The 21,461-nt window shown below is 40.0% G+C and overlaps 1 protein-coding gene and 1 pseudogene across 3 annotated transcripts in view; one reads left to right on the forward strand and one right to left on the reverse strand.

Annotated features, from left to right (window-relative positions):
* LOC147726133 (phospholipid-transporting ATPase ID-like) overlaps positions 1-21,461 on the reverse strand; it is a 795,656-nt gene that overhangs the window by 235,465 nt on the left and 538,730 nt on the right. For all 3 annotated transcript variants that reach the window (XM_086960237.1, XM_086960240.1, XM_086960239.1), the window contains exon 4: positions 8,570-8,683. In XM_086960237.1, coding sequence (XP_086816363.1) covers positions 8,570-8,683 — 114 coding nt within the window. The remainder of the gene's footprint in view (positions 1-8,569; positions 8,684-21,461) is intronic.
* On the forward strand, positions 10,495-19,810 carry LOC147726134 (uncharacterized; annotated as a pseudogene).

Genomic DNA, 21,461 nt, shown 5'->3' on the forward strand with positions numbered 1-21,461 from the left:
TTCCCAGGTTAATGACCTGGCAGATCGAACAGCCAAGCATACAGCTCTGACTCATACTCACACAATTGATATGACAAAGACAGTAGTCCCGATACCGACACATTGCATGACAGTTAGGGATCCCGCCCTAGATGTAATTGACATAGACACATGTTACACGAGATGAAATAAAGAATTGGACTGAACTAGGAGGGATACAGACAGAACAGGGATGGATGACGAAGGGAAAAGCCACATGGTTTCTCCCCGACTCTATGGTTCAAGTTATCATTAACACAGCACATAGTCCAGCACATTTAGGAGAAAAAGCCATGTTAGACAGTATTCAAAACCTTTGGTTCAATAAGCATTTACGAGCAGCAGCAAAACAGAAAGTGCGTACTTGCATGATCTGTTGTCAGTTCAACCCAGGAAAAGGCATTCCCGTAGAGCAAGGTGGATTTCATCCTCCCGAACACCCTTTTGAAGTCCTCCAGATGGATTATATCCAGATGGAACGTTGTCGAGGATTCAAATATGTCCTCGTAGTCGTATGTGCACTCTCCTGATGGACAGAAGCATATCCAGTCCCAGATTACACTGCTCCGACCACTGCCAAGCAGCTGGTACGTGAATTTTTCCCCAGGTATGGTTTGCCCCGTATCGTGTACTCAGACAATGGTCAGCCATTCTCGTCCGAGCTTATGAAGCAGGTATCACTCCTGCTAGGATATCAGTGGAAGTTCCATTGTGTCCGACATCCCGAGGCAGCAGGTCTCGTAGAGAGAAACAATCAGACTCTGAAAACACGTCTTGCAAAAGTATGTAAAGAGAAAGGCGTTGATTGGATTGTAGCATTACCAGTTGCACTTTTTTACATGAGAATGGTAGCTCATTCAAGAACAGGGCTATCCCCGTACGAGGTGGTCTTTGGTAGGCCACCGAATATGTGGGGGACGCCTCTGCCTCGTAAGATCACAGATGTTGACTGTAATATGCTGACAGATTACCTTGCTTCCTTGATGTCTGCACTACAATCATGTCGTTCACAGGTAGCTGCAGCCTTTCCCGACAACACCGAGGTGAAGCCACACGAGATCGTCCCTGGAGATCTGGTCTTTATTCGGAATTTTGATCGGAGGAATCCGCTGGAGCCCCGCTGGCAGGAGCCGAAGCTTGTTTTATTAACCACAAGGACAGCAGTGAAGGTGGAGGGCCGCAAAGGCTGGCTCCACTCGAGTCATATTAAGAAATACCATGGACTGCCGCCAAAAACAGACTCCCAGCCCTGCCCCATTCCAGAGACTGATACTAAACTCCCCCTGGTAGAGAAAACTCCTTCTCAAGAATTTCGTATGAAATTGAGGTCTAGCAAGTCAGACAGTTTAATTGTTTAAGTCCTCCCCTAGGTGAAGCGGTTAGACAGGTTCCTGACATGTATCAGTTAGACCCCAATAGAGAGAGAGATAGACAGAAACAGATCAAGAAAGAGAAATATTGTAAATCTCTCCGTAGCCATTGCATTATTACGTTATTGATTATGTTTTTTCTGAGTCTTACGATTATTGCTGCAAGCATATTATTACACATGTACTTTCCTATCTCCGTACGTGCACATTCTTCCTCAAAAGACACTGTCGAGCATACTGTCAGTGAATTGCCCCCTCACGAGTTATCTTACCGACTTGCGCTGCGCAACAACACTTTCATCAGTATGTTACATCATTCTCATCAGACCAGCAACGCTACAAATTGTTGGATATGTGGCCGACTCCCTCCCTATCAGAAATACAAGGGAGTTCTGCCCCTCTTCCCGTACCCGTTCACACAATGGTTCCTGTGGTGCATGGTTTAGTTTAATGAACTCTTTAAATTCTGATTCCATAGTTTATCAGGGCAATTGGGTATGGGGAAATCTGAACACAGTTATGCATAAAGTATGTTTCCCTGACAAGGAGGGTCTTCCACAAAGGACAGGGACCGATCTAGAAAACGAAGTGTATGGATTAGGTAATTTTACACTTAACCTCATGATTCTGAATGTCCAGTCCGATACAAAACCAGACTTACCTGCTATGTCAGTGTTACCAGTTAAAGGTGAATTATGTGTCAGAAAGAATGGTTCAGTACACCTAGGTCATAGTAAGTGTACTACTGTGATTGAATTCAGTGATAAAGGCAAGTCTACATTCAAAGCTTCCCGTCATTCCTATTTCATTTGTGGTCATACAGCTTATGTTCGCTTACCTCTAGATTGGGATGGTACTTGTTACATTGCTTTCCTTCTGCCACCTGTTTTCCTAGCCCCACCTGATTATCATAGGGACTCCCATCTAGTACACAATAGACCCAAGAGAGATCTCCCGATTGTCGACTATACTGAAACGGCATGGGAGCAATATACAGACTTTAATAAAGGTTTCTTTCCCTATTTAGGCACTGTCTCGAATAGTAAACTGATACGTAAACTAACAAGAACCCTTGAAGCAGTAGTGAATGAAACTACTTCCGCCCTAGGCAACTTAACAGAGGAACAGTCTGCCATGAGACTTGTTGTTCTCCAAAATCGTCTTGTTCTTGACGTCATCCTGGCCGATAGGGGCGGAGCTTGTAGAGTCATCGGATCGAGTTGCTGTGTTTTCATTCCAGAAAATGCGCCATCAGTATATAGAGCCATTACCAGTCTCCACAAGATTGCAAGTCAGATACACCAGAACCCAGGCACCTGGACTTGGTCCGGTTGGCTCTGGAGCGTGTTATCAGCCTGGGGATTGAAAGTCCTATCCTTCCTCGGAATAGCCCTTCTCATAGTATTCAGTTGTTGCCTATGTTTACAGTGTGGGCCAGCGATTTGCGGCCTGTGCGCCACATCATGTATTCCTCATCCAAGTACACGTTCTAAATCCCGCCTGAAAAAGGAAGAGCAAATGATGTTATATGAACAAATAGATGGACTAATGAAGATTGATATATCATGAAGGGTCCGTAGGGGACAAGGAGGGAATGAGGTAATTGGAATTTTTATGGTCAATTGTGTCCCCTAACGTAGACCCCAACGGCTCCATGTACGTGCTTCAAGTACATGTAATTTCCCTCCACAACCAGCTATGAAGACGCAAATACATTTGCGTCCAACGTTAACAAGTCCTCTTTCAGATCCACCATGAATGGATCGATAATTCAGTTCCTAAGTATGCCGTGCCACCGTTTTTACATGGTGCACTTTCACGTTTTCCTGGCTCTGGCGAGCTAGGCCCTGATTTCTGCCATCGAGCCCTTCCTGCCTTCTGCCTCAGAAAGCTACAGCCTGGATCTGCATCCGTGACCCTTGCCTTACTCCCTGCGTGGCGAGCGGTGCCCGGCTCGGCCTGCTTGCCTGCCAAGACAATTCAGCCTTCAAGTTATCTGCTCCGCTCCTCGAAAATACATTCCTGTCTAGTGATTTAGGTAAACATCTCCCCAGCTGCAGAGCAAAGGGCCCGGCCTTTTCTGTCTCTGTGCAAGTAATTCATTGCTCCAGTTACCATGGTAGGCCCATGCCCCTCGCATTACACGTAGACACATATGCACGCACTAGCAGTCAGTATAGAATAGCCTTTACCCGAAAGACTTTCCTTCTAGATAAAACATTTCCTCAAACACAAGATATCAGATATGATTGGGTTTAGGTTGTTCTGACACTCCAGACTTCTGTCTCCCCTTTTGGTGCTAAATGTCAAGTCCCCTTCACCCTCCAGTTCCACGTCAATCACACGTCATGTTGCCTGCGCGCGCATCCAGCCATATATTTCTGCTGACACTGCAGGATTCCTTTATGACTCCACCCACTTGTGACACTTTCATGTGACGTCTCTAGCACACACCTCCGTGTACGCCCTCGTGCACGCCTTCTGTTACGCACATGTGTTCTTATCTCAGTTCTTCCAGCTGTTACACCTTCTGTATCCATCACCATTGTATGCATTTACTATATATAATGTGCACTGTTAATAAAGCATTGTCTATCCCTTCCTGAACCCTCGTGGTGATGGAACATGATACCATGGTTCGAACCATTCCATTACATGGAATAAAACCCTTATAAACTCAGCCTCCACGGACTCTGCCTCTCATTTTTGATTGAGCTATTTTATTGAACTTATACCGCATAGAAATTCAGTATACGGTAAATTTATTTACCACAACCTAGGAGCCAAATTATTACTCCCAGACACTTTACTAAAAATGAAAGAGAGAGGTTTATGATCTGACAACATAATAAACCTTCTGCCCCAAACATACATTTAAAATTTCTGCGCTGCCCACACACAAGCCAAGGCCTCCCGCTCTATAGTGCTATAACGTTTCTCATATTCCTTCAAGGACCTTGAAGCAAAGGCCACTGTCTTCTCAACCCCATGTACCTCCTGACTTAACACCGCACCTAAACCACTCATACTTGCATCCACCGCAATCGTAGAGACACAATCATCATGAAATGCATGTAAAGGGTGAGCAGCTATAATCAACTCTTTCACCTTTTCAAAAACTCCTTCTAAATCACTAAACCATACAAATCTTTGACCCTTTTTTAACAACACCCTGAAAGGTTCCACCACTTGTGCATAGTTACTCACAAACCTGGTGTAATATTCCGCCAGCCCCAAAAAAGAGCGCAGAGAATCTTTGTCCACAGGAGCTTTCGCATCTTTCAATGCTTTGATTACGGAAAATTTTGGTTTAATACCAACCTGGGAAACAGTGTGCCCAAGATACTCAATTTCCTGGACCCCAAATTTACACTTATCTTCCCTGATTGTCATTCCACGCTCCCTCAACAAAGAAAGAACTTTTCTTAATAACACATTGTGCTCATCAAGACTATCAGCAAAAATTAGAATATCGTCCAGATAAGCTTGGACCCCCTTCCAATCTTTAAAAATAGTATCCATCAGCCTCTGGAACACACTGGCCGCTGAAGCCAAACCGAAGGGGAGTCCCAAAAATTTGAACGCCCCAAACGGAGTGACAAAAGTGGTCAATTCTTGAGATGCTTTGCTCAACGGAACCTGATGGTATGCAGATTTTAGGTCTATCAAAGAGAACTATTTTGCACCCCCCAAATTTGCCAATAATTCCTGAATCTTAGGCAGAGGATGACAATCCACCTTGATGTTCTTGTTTAAGCCCCTGAGGTCCGCACACAACCTAATCTTGTTATTCTTTTTCCGTGCGACGACAATCGGGGCGACCCATTGAGATGATTCTGTAGGCTGAATAATCTTTTGTTCACATACATCATCTAACATTTTCTTCAATTCAGATCTTACACTTAGAGGAACCTTACGAACTTTGTAAACTATGGGTGAAGCATTTGGAAGAAGTCTGATTTTATGTTCCACTCCTTTCACTAGTCCCACCTTATTGCTAAAAACGTCTTTAAATTCTTTAACTAGATCTCCCCGATCTAACATCATTTCCTCAACATTGCAAATAGGAACATTTCTAACTCTAATTGGATTTTTATCCCCTGGAATTAAATATAGTCCCATTCTGGCAAGATCCTTCCTCCCAACAATGTTTTTACCCTTTATCGCCACATATAACTTTGTACATATGGATCTTTCCAAAACTTCCTCAGAACCCACAAAGAACCCCAACATATCAATATCCTTTCCCCCAAAGGCTTTAGGGTTCACATCAGATTCAGAAAGTTTGACATCTTTTCCCCACTTTTCAAAGAAAGTAGAATCTCGAAGAATCGTGATGGGTGATCCGGAATCTGCCATCACCTGTAGTTCCACACCATGAATAACTGCTGCACATAAAGGACCTTTGATTTCCTCTTCATCCAAGTCCAAGGATAAAAGTAGATTGTCCATAGATTCAGAACAATCGCTCCAATCCACGTTGTTAATTTTCACACTTTTCTTTTGAAATCTACATACTTTTTGAAAATGACCCACTCTTTTACAAACAGAGCAATGTTTCCCCAAAGCTGGACAGCCTTTAAAATGACCTATATGGAACTTTGATCCACGTCTAAAACAAAAAATGTGACCTTTGTTTTGAAAACTTTTGGATTTATCTTTGTTAACCACAGCATACAAACCATTTTCTTCAATCTCCTCTGACACTAAATTGACCTTGGGATTGGAATCCGAAGACATTGCTTTAGTGGACAACACAGATCTTTCTATGCTTAAAGCCAGGTCAATCACCTCAGATAAAGAAGGGTTTTTACAGCTAAGAATTCTTTCTTTAATTTTAGAAGAAGCACAGTTAAACACTAATTGGTCCCTAATGTAATTATCTAAGAGTGGACCAAAGTCGCAAGAAATAGCTAAAAACCCTTAAAGCAGCCACATATTCCTCTATTTTCTCATCATCTTTTTGTTTCCTTTTGTAAAAACTATGTCTTTCAAGCATAATATTTGGAGACTCATCAAATTGTTTTTTAAGTCTAGCTAAAGCTTCAAGATACACATTCCACTGACTGTCACCAGATTGACCTACAGGAGGAGGAATAGGTGTAAGACTATTTAAAATACCTTGTGCTGCTAAACCTAAACTGCCAAATAATAATGCACATTTGCGAGGTGGAGAATAATCCACGGCATCAATGGCTACTAAATGATTCTGAAATAAACCTAACCATTCTGGCCATAACAGGTTTGGCTTACTAGGTTTATCTAGAAATGGTGGTGGTTGTGTATTCTCCTTAATAGAAGACATGGTAAACTCTTTTTACACAACCAAAAAAAAAATAATAACCAGAGATAACTGAAAGTTTGAAACAGATACAATTCCAAATCGTCAAGTAAATGACTTGAAAGTTACCTTCAGAGTATGCAAAATAACTGGAGATCAAGAAAATAAATCATTAAAAACTGTACCACAGATAAATAAATAACAGTCTCTGTTGAGGAAATTACTGTGCTGAAGAAATTGTAGACTCCGGTAATGAAAACGGCTTCAGCGCAATAGTTTCAGTCTCCAGAAATGATCCGAGATGAAGCAGCGCTGTAATCCAGGAAATGCAGTTTTTTTTTTTAACGAAGGAACACTGAGACTCGAAGAAGATGGAGCGTCTCAGCGTCAGACATTTTTGTCCCAGCATTCACCAGACGCTCCCAGAATTCTTAGCGACGACGTCACAGAATCCACAGCCAGGATCGACTGGAGCGAGCTTGCTGGTAAGGGAACGTTGAATAATCTTTGTAAAATAACAAAGTCAAAACTTTGTCCAAGAGTTTTTTTTTAATCGGAAAACTCTTAAAATAACGAAAAAGGACAGCCACACACGAAGGAGAGTAGAGCAATCAAACCATCAGAACGCTCGGTTTAAACTCTCAAGTAAAAAGTAATTTTCGAGTCAAATTAAACAAGCAGCGACATCAAAATATCAATCCTACCGTAATCCGACACTTAAGACATCGAAGAAACAGACGTAGGAAAGGAGAGATATGTCGGCTTGTTAACAAACTTTTTACTGCTCAAAACGGAGAAAAATAAATCCAGTGTGGGTTGGTGGGTGAACGATGATCCCAATCGTCGCCAATCTGTAATAAATAAGACTGTCCACAGTTCCTTGTTTGAAGAAGTAGAGGTTTATTCTTCAAGAAGTTCACCCACAAATATCGTGTGCTCTCAGCCCGAAGTCTACTCAGCAACTGCAGTCACTGAGAGACCCACGAGCCCAGAACACACACATGTATTTAAAGATATACAATAACACATGAGCTCAACATGGCTCAACACGAGCCAGTAATAATCACTAGCTCACACGACCTCACGACCTCCCACGAGCTCATCTAAATACCAATACAACTACTACATGTCCAAAAGCCTTTTTTTTTTAAATGTGTTTGAAAGTAGGCAGGGAGAGGAGCCATGGGGCATATGGGGCACAGAAGCAGGGGGGGGGGGCAGATGCAACACGCGGACTGAGGGATTCACGGAAGCTCCAGAGCGAGGGTGGTGTGACAATGAAGCAAAAAAAGGAGAGGGCAGGGGGACACCAAAGCAACACTGGGGAGGGCGAGGGGCAGATATAACACGGAAACGCACACCGGTGAGCGCAAAAGGGATGGGGAGGGAACAAGACAGTTACAGGTAGCCAAGGAGAGAAGTACACAAGGGGAAGGGCTCAAAAACGCATGCACTCTCCGTGAGTGTTTGCACAAAAAGAAAAAAGTTATATCGTGACATTAAGCACAGACACCAGACAAATCCACCTATAGCAAAGAGGCAATGCTCCATGGGAAGGATTAACACAAGGTTGCAAGTGGGGACACAAATAAGAAGTAGGAATATGAGAGCCAATGGTAAGCAATCGGCAGGCTCTAAGCCCCCCGATATGTCTCACACTAGACAGCACATAGTCAGCATGACCTAAAAATAAATATCCTGCAGCACAAGAGGTTCTCCCCAGCACAGCAGGCTTTATTAAACCTCCAGTTCCTATGACTGGGTTAGCAGGAGTTTGCACCACATGAGTGTGAAGTACAGTGCGGTTTTTGACAACGCACACAGGTAGCGATGCAGATTCCGCACCGCACACAGGTACAGATCCTAGTTTCTCAGGTAGGTGAAAAAAAAGCATCCTTACCTGCAAAATCAGCAGGAACACAAAATAGATGTTCGCCACTCTCTGGAACTGCTCAAACAGGTTGAGGAAGAGGAAGGTGAACACGTTGTATTTGGAGGTCTTGATCTCATTGGTCTGTGAATAGAAAGCGCACATCACTAAATATGGGGTTATACAATGTACTCCACCCTTACTTACATTTGTTCTATTCCAACCCTGGCCTCGGTGTTCAAAGCCACGTGCTCTTGTTTAAACCCAAGTACCGCATGTATGCATTTAACAGTTTTATATAGCGCTCCAGTATTAATGGAAGTACCAAACAGCTTTACAAGAGACCCAACAAATGACTGGCAGAAAGAATCACAAGAAACAGAAGTTAAAGATTAAAAGGAATTCTCGGTTAGGACTGAACAGCAAGAGAACGTTCTTAATCCAGAAACAACTGGAAGCGGTGGGCTTTAAAAAGTAATGTGGAGGCCATGGGAAAGAGTTCAATCCTTAAATAAACCAGAAGTGATATCCACGAGCCAATAGCCAATTTAAAAAATGTTACACTTCCCTCCGTGGGGAACCAATGTACGCTACTCAGGAAGGAGTAGGATTGGTGATGCTGAAAGGTACTTGTAAGATAACAGGACCGTTTATTGTCATGAAGAATTGTATGCAACATGCTCTTTGTAGGGGAGAACAGATAAGGCACAATTCAAAAAGGTAAATATATATGTGTGTATTTACTCTTGTGTATATTTACTACTACATCTATGTGTAACTAGAGTTTTTTTTCATTTTCTCAATTTCTGAGAATAAATTTACACCTTACAAGTCTGCACCTACTCAGATCAGGTGGTTTTAGCTTCCTACAACGTGCTTTAGCTCATGAAGTTACTAATAGTAACTTTGCACATATAGGTAAAGATCTCTGCCTCAATGGTGGAGTTCTACCTATGGGAAAGTATACGGCACATAATTAAAAATGTATTATTGTCTAAAAATCATTAAAAAAAATTCATTCATAATATAAATGTAAATTAATGTAACACATTTTGTATTAACCTAGAAGTAATACATTAACTCATCAAACTAAATATGTATTAAATAATTATTAAATTTAAATATTTGAATTCCATTTCCAAATATTTTTGTAATAATTATATGATATATAATGTTAACACACATTGAAATAATATAATGGATTTAACATGAGTTTCTGTGGAGTGTTATTTTATGTCCAGGTCTCTGCTTTGTTTTCTATGGGAGTTTATTAAAGTACCTATGAACAGCCATGTGTGGTGCTCCTCTTACTCCAAGGCTAGGCTGTAGTACTTTTGAGCCTCTTGTTACACCAGATGGGCTGTATTAGTTTTAGAAGTGTAGTTTGGGAATAACAATTACTCTTTAATCTTACTCTTTGATGGGTTTGTATTAGCATGTCTCCCCAAACTCTCCAGACCCGTAATGATGGAGCAAGGTGGAGAAACAAAATTTTGTGTACACCTTGTAAAATCACACTTCCATAATCATAATTTGAACTATTTGAATGACGTGTGAAACTAACCAACTTAGAATAAAATTTGTACCTACACAGACATACGTGGGAAACTAATTATACTTATGTTGCAATCATAATTAACTAATTTTGTGATTCTGTCATGTCTTAAATTAATAAGCAGCTTCGAGATAATGGAATGCGGCATAAATGTGCTTTTGTTTACGTATTTTGTGGCAAAACATGAGGAAAAGTGAGTATATTATGCTTAAATGTTGCTATTTTTCTAGGTAACTACTAATAGGGAAAACCCTTAGACAGGGGGAGGTAAACAGAAATGCTAAAATTCTTAAAGTAACGTTCATTTGTATTTGTTTCTATGATAGTTCCCATTCTGGCCTGTGAGGCCTAGTGAAAAGATGGCTGACTTGTTGAACTGCGAATAGAATATGAACTGAGCATGCGCGAGCCCAAGTCCGAGTTCAAATGCAAGCTGCTTGTGCCTGGAGTGAACGCAGTTCAAGGACATGTGGCCTGGAAGTATAGATGGCTGCCAAGATGATGAGCACAATGGTTCAGAACGTGAGAAAATCTTGTGAAGTTACAAATGGAGAACAGGACTAGGCCGGACTTTTTCTAAAACAATGGACCCATTAGAAACTAGCGGACGGAAGGAAAAAATAATATTATAATGACGAGATGATGCTCATCCACCCCAAATTGTCCAATCAGAACTTGAGTTTAAGTTGAAAGTTACTTTTTTAGATAGATAGAGCGAGCGAAAAAGGTACAAAAAGTGCTGATTTTTCTAAAGAAAAAACTTCTTTTCGATTTCCTCGAGAGATGCTGTCAGAATGCTGATTTTCCTGGGATGTAAGACTTTGAATAATTTTCATTTTCTTCTGAATGAGATCTGAACCTTAGGTGAGGTTATTAGTCAGGGAAGTAGGAGAAAATGAATTTGGGAACTATCCTATCTTTTGCTAATACTTGCATTTCTAAATTAAAATAAATGTCTATTTCTGAATTTCTGAAACAAATGAAATTATTTTTCCGAAATAAATTCTTATTCCATTAAAGTGTCGTTTTTGAATAAAGAAAATAAATAAAGTGAATACCTCTTTAGACATGCTGAATTTGCTCTTAATAAAAATTAGATAAATGGAGAATTAAGCTGGTCTTGAGTTTTCTGACGCCTAATTTTTTACTTGCAGATCCGTCAACCTTAGCGGTGGCGTGTCTAAATAAATATTTTATTAAATGAAAACCATGGTAAGCTCATTTAAACTGCAGGAGTAAATAGTATAAATATCCAGTTTTAGTTTAGACACTCCACTATGATACAGCAGCTCTCCTTTGAATTTCACAGATCCATGAAGTAGGATGGAAGTATTTTGTGAGTCATTCGCGGTGTCATGGGCTCCACTGTCGAGTATATGTATGATTTTGTGCTTCAGGGAAAGGTGTTATGGTGTTACGAATTATTTCTGGAGTAGCGCTGCATCAGTTATTAGCTTAGTAGCAGAGCATTGGTTGCTATAGAATTAGCTAAATTATGTACAAAGTGATATATAGGGTTTATGTACAGAATTATGACTAACATCTTTTGAGTTTGTATCACGTTATATGTAGTCCTGAAAAGGCTTCCGAGGGTTGTGGGAAGCTGGTTACTCTGTCTGAAGGCAGAGGAAGTGTGGCAAGTGGAGTCGCACAACTCATAGTCTGTTTCAAAGGGTAGAATCGTCGTATACTACAGTGGTATTTGCGCATATCACAAGTGGTGTCGTTGCTCATCACAAGTTTAGGGACCTTAGGTGTGGAAAGATAAATGTATAGCAAAGGGCAGTCTATGAAATTTTAGCTTTCAAGTATAGGGATCATTGCGTATTCTGTTTTAAAACTTATCGCTGGGAGAGTAGTAGGACTTAACCCGAGCTTGGAAGAAGGGTAAAGTAGGTGTGCTACTTTACTAACGAAAGAGAAATTCTGTGGTAGGGTAGAGGTAGGCGCTACCTACTGGAAATACAGAATTATTGTCTGAATGAAGAGGGATTTTATGTGTGAACGTGTGTAAATGAAATAGCAATATGCGTTCTTGTGAAACTCTGGATTAGACTCTAAGGAGCATTGAGGTCTCTGTATGTGTCTTATTCCTAGAGAAACGGGTTCGTTATTGATTGACAGAAGGGTAAGGTAGAGGGTTGTGCTACTTTATCGACAAGTCTAAGATTCTGTTGTAGTTATACAGAAGGCTTGAACGATTGAAAATCTATCACTTTGTTTTAGCGAAACAGATGAATGGAGTTGTTTTGTGTAAGTTACTAACTGATTCAGTTGTATATCTTGTAAATTCTGCTTCTCGATAAACCTTGTAAAGGAGGGGTCAGTCAGCGCTGCAGAAGCCGGAGCGCTGGTGACGTCAAAAGTGCCGCGCTGGGATTGGTCCTCGTGACTAAGACAGAGTAAGAGCTGATTGGTGCATCACAAAAAGCAGAGAAACTATTGGTTAAGCACTAAAGAGACGTATATTGTTCTAATTGGTACGCTAGTGTAAACCTCGCTGTGATAGGTTGGTGTTACGGAACACAATAAGGAAGTGCGCGATCTTTTGAAAGACAGGGAATTTACAGAGAAATTGATTACTATTACAAAAAGGAAAGGAAGAAACCTTCATGGTTTAAGAAATTGAAAAATGTGTTTGTGAAGGACAAGGCGATAGTCACAAGAGAGGGAAAATTACTTCCTCTGCCAATAACGCCTGCTTTCTATATGTTGTCAAATTATGGTTACCATACGTGTGTTTGGCTAGATAATTGGGTAAGGTATACCAGAAATGATGATGTGTTAGCTTTTCCGGATGGGGGATCTTTTGATGTGGCAGTTTTGAGAAATTTGAGAGAAAAGATGATGAATCTTGACCCAAGACTTAGACGACTCAGTTTGAGGCTTTAGTTGAATGGGAAGATGAGATGCATGAATTAGAATGCGAAAGATTGAAAGGACATATCAGACCGAGAGGTAGATTTCGTAATCTATGGGGAGAGACACATGAGAGTAGAATGCGCAGATGGAGAAATGCAGACATGTGTGATGGCATGTATCCAGTTAGACTTGTGGATGAATATGAAGGACGGAAATGTACAGAGAAGAAGAAAAATGCGGAAACAGGTTATGGTGATAGTGAATCAGAGGATGCTGTACTGGAAAAGATATTAAATAGGAGACCGCACCCATAGGAACCAGGTTCTTTATGGACTACACCTAATGCTCTGCCGGTAGAAGGTAGAATTAATGAAACCCCAAGGCAATTTAAAAATTTTAGAGATGTACCAGAAAGAGTAGAAGTGAGATATAACCCGAATACCTCCATGACAGAAACAAGACATACTTGTACTACCAAACAGAATGATGACAGAGGAAGTGTAAGTAGAATAGAAAAACGAGTTGAGGAACAAAGTAGTACTGCTGAGTAACAGTTCTAGTAACAATAGGACCTGTAATTCCAGTGTTTGAGAACCAAAGAATAAATGAGCCAAGTTTAACAATCCCTTTACAGCAAAGTTTGCAAAAAGTAAAAGAAAATATTTATCCAGACTTGTCAGAAATCAGACGAGCAAGTAATGTAAATCCGCCTGACTTGAATTTTAATCAGAGTTCACCCTATTGCAATATTAATATGCAACCGGAGCAGAATCAGATTCTACTACACCTGAATAGAGTACTGAGAAAATAGACTTAACACAATCACCGATAGGTCCGTCGGCACAATAATTAATTGATTGGCTTAAAACTTTGAAATGAAAAGAGAATGAACCCAAAGTATTAGATGTCGCAAGATTAAAGGTCGATATGGAAGAATTAATTATTGGAACATTTGGAACAGACAGATTAAAAGCCTATCAAGGTGACAAACTGATGTTCATGTGTGAAAGTATTACTTGGAAAACAAAATCTGTACATGATCAGCTGGAAGGATGTGCCAGTGAAATAAATTTAGATTTCACAAAATGTAAAACATTGCAGAAGACATATAGAGTAGACTTTTCAGAAAAAGACATTGAAAATATGAATACGGCTGGAAGAATAACTCAAATAAAAGAATTAATTGTGCTGCTAAGAAAATGGGGAGATGTGAATAAGTGGAGATTGAAATGGGCAAAGAAGAAAGAAGAGGCTAGTGATAAATCTATATTCGCATTCCCAGTCAGAGAAAAGGAAACAACAATAAATTATTTTCCTATGAGAGAAATTCCAGGAGAAGGATATATGCATGTTCCTTGGACTAGACAGGACATATTATCATTTACAAATGATTTTCCCAGATTGAGAGAGAAACCAGTAGAATGGTAGCAACAGGTAGACAGATTTGTAAAGTTTCAAAAGTATTATGGGTTGATTTGGATGGATTATTTGATATAGTTGTGCCAGCAGACTTATGGACGGAATGTAAAATATCTGTGAATTGGTCAAGGGAAGAATATCTTAGTGATAAAGTGACAGGTGCTCCATCACCTGAAGTAAAGCGCAAGGTTGAACAAGTAATAGTATTTTTGAAGAATAAAATTCCACCAAAAGAAACTGATTGTATTAAAATAGACAGAACTACATAGGAACCGAAAGAATCTGTACATTCATTGTATGAAAGATTGTTGTTGGTATTTAGGCAATACAGTGGATATGAAGAACTGAGTGAAAAAGACATGAGTCACTTTGTATACAGATTTGTGTATGGGTTGAGACCAGAAGATGGAGACATGATCAGGAATTGTATGATAGGATGGCAATCAAGTACTGTAGATGATGTTTTAAGAAAAGCCAAATATTGTAGTGAAGAAATCGATGCCCAACAAAAGAAGTTAAAAGAGAAAGCTATGTAGGCGCAAGTGAAAGTGGCTGAACACCAAGTAGCACAATTGGAGAATAAAAATACAGAGAGTCAAGGAAAATTTAAAGGAAATTTTAACAAAATGAAATTGGTAGGGAATATAGAAGACTTAAGAAAAACCTCCCTTGTCATAATTGCGGCAGAATAGGGCATTGGAGAAAAGCATGTAAGTATCCACCAAGAGTTAATCCCGAAAATACATAGTTGAATCCACAGGTGCAGCATGAGGTAATTCAACAGCAACCGCAACAGCAGCAGATAGTTAATCAGCAAAGTCAGGTGCCACAACCGCCACTTCCACACAGTGTAAATCAACAGAGATACAATGCAGAGACAGGATTCAGCGGAGTCGAGCAGGTAAACAGATCACCTAGAGTGAATGTGAGTGCCCAGTATTGGTTGCAAGAAGAGGGTGGGAGTGAGTCGGATGAAAGTTTCTGACGGTGCCTGAGAGAGGGAGAAGAGTGTGTGCTTGGAACCACTCTTGAGGTCGATCAGTCTGGTCCATTTGTAAACGGAAAAGTGAATGATGTAGAAATAAGTTTCCTGGTGGACACTGGTGCTACCTGTTCTACTGTTAGGTCAGTAGAAGTCCAAAATCTTTCTCTCTCAGGAGACCACATCCAAGTTGTAGGTGTAGCTAATAGACAGATTAAAACATCTTTAACACAACCAGTTGAAGTGGAAATTGGAAATTTTAAAGACATGCACCGATTTGTGGTGTGTGATAGTAGCCCCGTAAATCTGTTAGGATGAGACATTTTGTGTAATATGATCTGTGCCATATACTGTTCACCGGATGGCATAGAATTGCAAACCCCAGATGAAGATAGTATGTGCAAAATGACCATGCTTATGATTGAGGCAGAACAAAATAAATTGTTTCCCGTGTTTGATCAAGAGAAGATACCGGATGAATTGAAAAGGGTAGTGACAGAAAAAGTGTGGGATTTCACAGGAGAAGATATTGGGTTAATGAAAGATGTAGATCCTGTAAAAGTCACTATAAAAGAAGGTGTGAGTTACCCGAACATTCCTCAGTATAAAATGACGGCAGAAATAATTGAAGGAATAACTCCAGTGATAAACAAAATGATTGAGCAAGGAATATTGAGAGAAATAGAGAGTAGTCCTTGTAATTCACCTATAATGGGATTGAAAAAGCCAAACGGAACATTTAGGATTGTACAAGACCTTAGAAAGGTAAATAAAATAGTTGTCCCATGTTGTCCAATTGTACCAAATCCAGCAGTAATTCTATATCAAATTCCCCATGATGCAGAATGGTACACTGTGATCAATCTGTGTAATGCATTCTTGACAGTTCCATTGCACCCAGAAAGCCAGCCAATTTTTGCGCTCAGATTCGGAGATCGTATTTTGGCATGGTGCCGAATTCCTCAAGGGTATACTGAAAGTCCATCGATTTTTAATCAGTTGCTAAAGAAATCATTAGTAAATTTGAGCATGCCTGGAGAATCTGTATTGGACCAATATATCGATGATCTCCTAGTGGTACATAATGTGTCTCCGTCAAAATTACAATTTTGTCAAAAGGAAGTGCAATACTTAGGTCATAGGATTGCCAAAGGAATCAGACATGTCACTGCAGAAAGGATTAAAATGATACAAGGAATGTAGCCACCGAAAACCAAAAGACAAGTGAGGATGTTTCTGGGAATGGTGGGTTACTGTAGACAGTGGATTAGTGGATTCTCACTGATTGCCAAGCCATTGCAGAGATTAACCCGAGCAGATATCAGAGACCCTATAGTTCTGACTAAAACTGAAATGGAAGCATTTGAACAACTGAAAACGAGCTTATGTGAAGCACCAGCTTTAGAGATGCCTGACTATGAAAAAGAGTTTGAATTGTACTGCAGTAAATGAGAAGGATGTGCATTGTCAGTACTGATTCAGAGACATGGAAAACTGAGAAAGCCTATTTCGTATTTCTCAGCGGTTTTGGACCCTGTTGCAAAGGCATTGCCAGGTTGTCTGAAAGCAGTAGCAGCTACAAGCATCAGTCTAGAACAAAGTGAAGGAATAGTGATGGGATTTCCTGTGAGGGGATCTCAAATATGGCCTGAATGTACCATGGTCAAGCTCATATTGGGAGAGATGCCATGCTTCGTTTATTCATTCTGTGGAGATTCTCCTTACTAGGATGAAAACACAGTACCTGACCAACAAAAAGATGACAAAATTCGAAAAAACTATTCTGGGAGCAGAAAATATGACAATCTCTAGATGTGTGAATGTGAATCCTTCTACATTATTGCCTGATACTATGTAAACTGAAGTGAGGAATGAGGTTAATCACAAATGCCTAGATGCTTTTGAATACTGTACCAAACCAAGACCAGACATCAGAGAGGAGCCATTGCCTGAATCTGACTATGTGATGTTTGTTGATGGTTCGTGTCTGAGAACAGATGAGGGTGTTCTGAGTGCAGCATACGCTGTCTGTACAGTGGAAGATGTATTGGAAGCATCTTGTCTGAAAGGAATTCTGTTGTAAATAGATTAGATAGGCAGCAGGACACGTCTTCAGGTTATTAAGATATATTTATTAAGTTAGACAAGATAAGACAGCAGAGCAGTAAACCTCACAGCTGACCAGACCATCAACTGCCAAGGCTGGAATCCTCACAACACAGATAGAACACACTTAGGTAGTATGGGAGACTGGTAAGATAAGAACACTAAGAAAGGACTACAGACACCAAGTAGTCATATTGAAGTAAGTATAAATATACAACAAATTTGTTCTGCTCAAATAGCGGAATTGATTGCTTTGATTCGAGCATGTGAATTGGGAAAAGAGATCAAGGTTACCATAGTGACTGATAGTATGGTTTTGGAGTTTCCCATGATTACGGACAACTGTGGTCCCAAAGAGGTTACATGACCTCTGCAGGATCGCCAATACGGAATGCAGAGTTTGTGAGAATGTTGATAGATGCGATTCAGTTGCCTGATAAGATCGCTGTTGTGAAATGTGCAGCTCACAAAAAGGGGGATGACTACATCACCCGAGGTAACAGGTATGTAGACTCAATTGCCAAATACTGTGCTAAAAATCTTGCATCTATTAATCGGGACAGGGAGAAAGAGCATGTTTCAAGTCCTTTAATGCTAACAACTGTAGTTGAAACTTGGCAGGAAGTGAGGCAAATGAAGGAAGAAGCTGATGAGGAAGAGAAAAATGGTTGGTTAAAAGCGGGATGCAGACAAAGAGAGGAAGATGAAATCTGGGTTTACAAAGATGAAAGACCAGTAATGCACGATAGCATGATCTCAAATATGGCCTGAATGTACCATGGTCAAGCTCATATTGGGAGAGATGCCATGCTTCGTTTATTCAGACAGACGTGGTAAAATCCCAAGTTCAGGATGATAGCTGAGAGTTTGTGCCAGAGATGCATTGTGTGCCAACAGTTCAATCCGAACAGAAGAACAATTGTGAGTTTGGGAACCATAGGACAGGAGGGAGGTCCATTTACACGAATGCAATTAGATTTTATTGAGCTTCCGCCATGTAACAGACTCAGATATGTTTTGGTGATCATCTGTTTATTCTCCCGATGGGTAGAGGCTTTCCCCACAAGGAGGAATGATGGGCTAACTGTTGCAAAGTTACTTCTACGTGAAATCATCCCTAGATCCGGTTTCCCAGTGACGATCGAAACTGATCTTGGCCCACATTTTCAAAATGAACTCATGCAAATGGTATGTGAAGCAATGGACATTCATCAGAGACTGCATTGTGCTTACAGACCTGAGGCATCAGGAGTGGTTGAGCAAGTAAATGGAACAATTAATAACAGGATTGCAAAAATGTGCTTAGCAACAGGACTAAAGTGGCCCGATGCCTTGCCACTTGTTTTGATGACCTTAAGAAGCATACCTGACAGGAAAACTGGAGTGAGTCCACATGAGATCTTAATGGGCACGGTGATGAGATAAGCATTTGTGCCAGTTGATAAATTGTTAACAATTAATGATGACATCATACTGGATTACTGCAAAAACCTGTCCGATGTGGTGACTTCTGTGTTCCATCAGGTGGGAACTGAATCAAACACGAAAGAGAAAAGTCCAGCTCATGATCTAGTTCCTGGAGACTGGGTACGCATAAAAGTACACCGCAGAAGAAACTGCTTGGTACCTCATTGGCAGAGACCAAGACAAGTCATTTTGGTTAGCACCACTGCAGTTAAATGTGCCGGAGTAAAAAGATGGGTGCATGCAAGCCATACAATTTGTGTGCCTGAACCTGAAAATCTAAACGAAGAAGGTGAAAGCACAAATGATTCTGAGTCTGAAGGCGAACCAGAGAGAAGTCCAGATACTGAAGATCAACAGGAACGTTGATATCTGGAAGTACCAGATACTAGTTCTGCGTCTGAAGGAGAAGGAGAAATTCTTGAAGTACCGAATTCTGAAGATCAATCTAAAGATCGAGAATTGGTAAAGACTGACACCAGTAAGGACACTGAGCAAAGTGAAAATAAAACTGGTGAGCAAGAAAATTCTGAAGAACAGTCTGAAAACTCTGGAAGCAGGAACGAAGATCCTGAAACTGGAAAAGAAGGAAAAACTCATGGTAAGGATGAGATTCCAAGTACCAGCTATAGAGATGTTCCTAACAGAGTGAACAAACTGATAAAAGAGAAAACTGACTCTGAGAAAGAGAAAGACGTTGTAAAGTTCATCATAAATGAAACTGTTGAAGACACTGAAAGTGAGACTGACGACAGTGCAGATGAAACTCTATTGAGAAAGAGTCTGAGAAAAAGGGCTTGGAGAGTGGAACATAACACCACGGAGCCTAAGACAAAAAGATTTTGTAAAGGAGATAATTGGCCTAAAGGAAATGATGGACTGAGATTCAAACTGGTTAACAAAGAAAGAAAACAAGAGGAGCAGGTTAATGAAATAACAAGTCAAAGAGAGACATTGGGAAAGAAAATAGAAGTTGTCCAAAGGCCAAAAAGAGTGAGAAGACCAAATCAGAAGTACAAATCACCTGAATGGACATACACTGTTCTACCTCCAGTTGAAAAGGTAAACAGCAGTCAGGAAAATTTGAATTGCAAAGAAAGTGGTAATTGACCAAAGAAATAAGGTAAAGGTAAAACCTGAAATTGTGATAAAAAGGGAGGACATTGCAAGTGAAAAGTAAAAGCTTGTAGGTGACACAAGGTCAAAGAGAATTTTGTTAGAAAAGTAAACGCTTGTAGGCGACACAAGGTCGAAGAAAACCGGTTAGAAAATTTTGCAAGGAAAAAAAATGGTTAATAACGAGCATAAAACGAAATGTTCTATTTTTAGAAAATGCTGTCGATCCTGTTTAATTTGTAACGGATTACTAATATTGATAGGGATAATTTTAGCTATTGTTATTCCTTTCCGAGATAATCTAGTGAAGTTAAAACATAATGTGAGTTCAGGTGAACAAAATGTGGAATCAAAGTCTAACAAGCAGCATGTATATAGGCCAGAATTACATCAAGATAGTTCAATCAGTGATTTCTCGAAAAATACATTTTCAAGATTCTTATCTGAGTATGTTAGGACAATGGATGCTAGTGACTGTTATGTGTGTGTAAAGTTACCCGCATCTGTTTCTGAGGGGGTGACATATCATCACCTTCCAATTACATATGGAGTTACGTGTAGTGTGATTGCAAGCCTGTTTTATCAAACAGGTAAACTGGAATACCATTATTCTAATTCAGATGAAGTTTTTGCAAAATTGAAAATTGATAATGTACTGAATAAGAAAAAGCCAGCCACAGTTATGGGAGAATATTTTTTAGAAATAGATGAATTGAGTTTATGCGTTTAAAAATAATCTGACATGAAAAATGAGAGTGGAAGAAAAGACATTTTTAGATATGGTTGAGGAAAGGCGAATTGCTTATAAGCGAAAAGAAAAGGTAAAGCATGAGAAATCAAAATATTGGACATTCAATGATGAGAATATTGATGAAAGAAATGTGAACATAGCAATAAATATAGACACTCCATTGTTAGGGAAATTTTGGATTAGGAGAGACAACACTGTGTACAACAATTATTTTGTGGGAGCAAGTCCATGTAAAGACACTTATAGAATTTTAGGGGGTTGGGGATATAAAGGGGGAAATGATCCAGTTTTTCCTGGTATTTACTTCATTTGCGGAAACAAGGCTTATTATAGAATACCTGACCACTGGTATGGGACTTGCTACCTGGGTTTGGTCTTTCCTAAAATCTTTCATGTAGATAGAGGTACTAATGGCATCCATGAAATAGGTAAACCTTTAAGTCGTACAAAAAGGGAGAGTGTTATAGAAATAATAGGTTATGTTTTTGGAGCACTGATACCAGCAGTGGGAATATCTTTTAATGCAAATCGAATTCGAAGATTGTCAACAATAGTAGAGCGTTTGTCAACAGACACAGCAGGTGGATTCTTAATGGTAAACACTGAAAAGATTGCTATGAGGAATATGGTAATGCAAAATCATCTTGCTCTTGATAAAATATTAGCA

The sequence above is a fragment of the Lissotriton vulgaris genome, chromosome 3_1 (assembly GCF_964263255.1).
Source record: "Lissotriton vulgaris chromosome 3_1, aLisVul1.2, whole genome shotgun sequence".
Taxonomy (NCBI): domain Eukaryota; kingdom Metazoa; phylum Chordata; class Amphibia; order Caudata; family Salamandridae; genus Lissotriton; species Lissotriton vulgaris.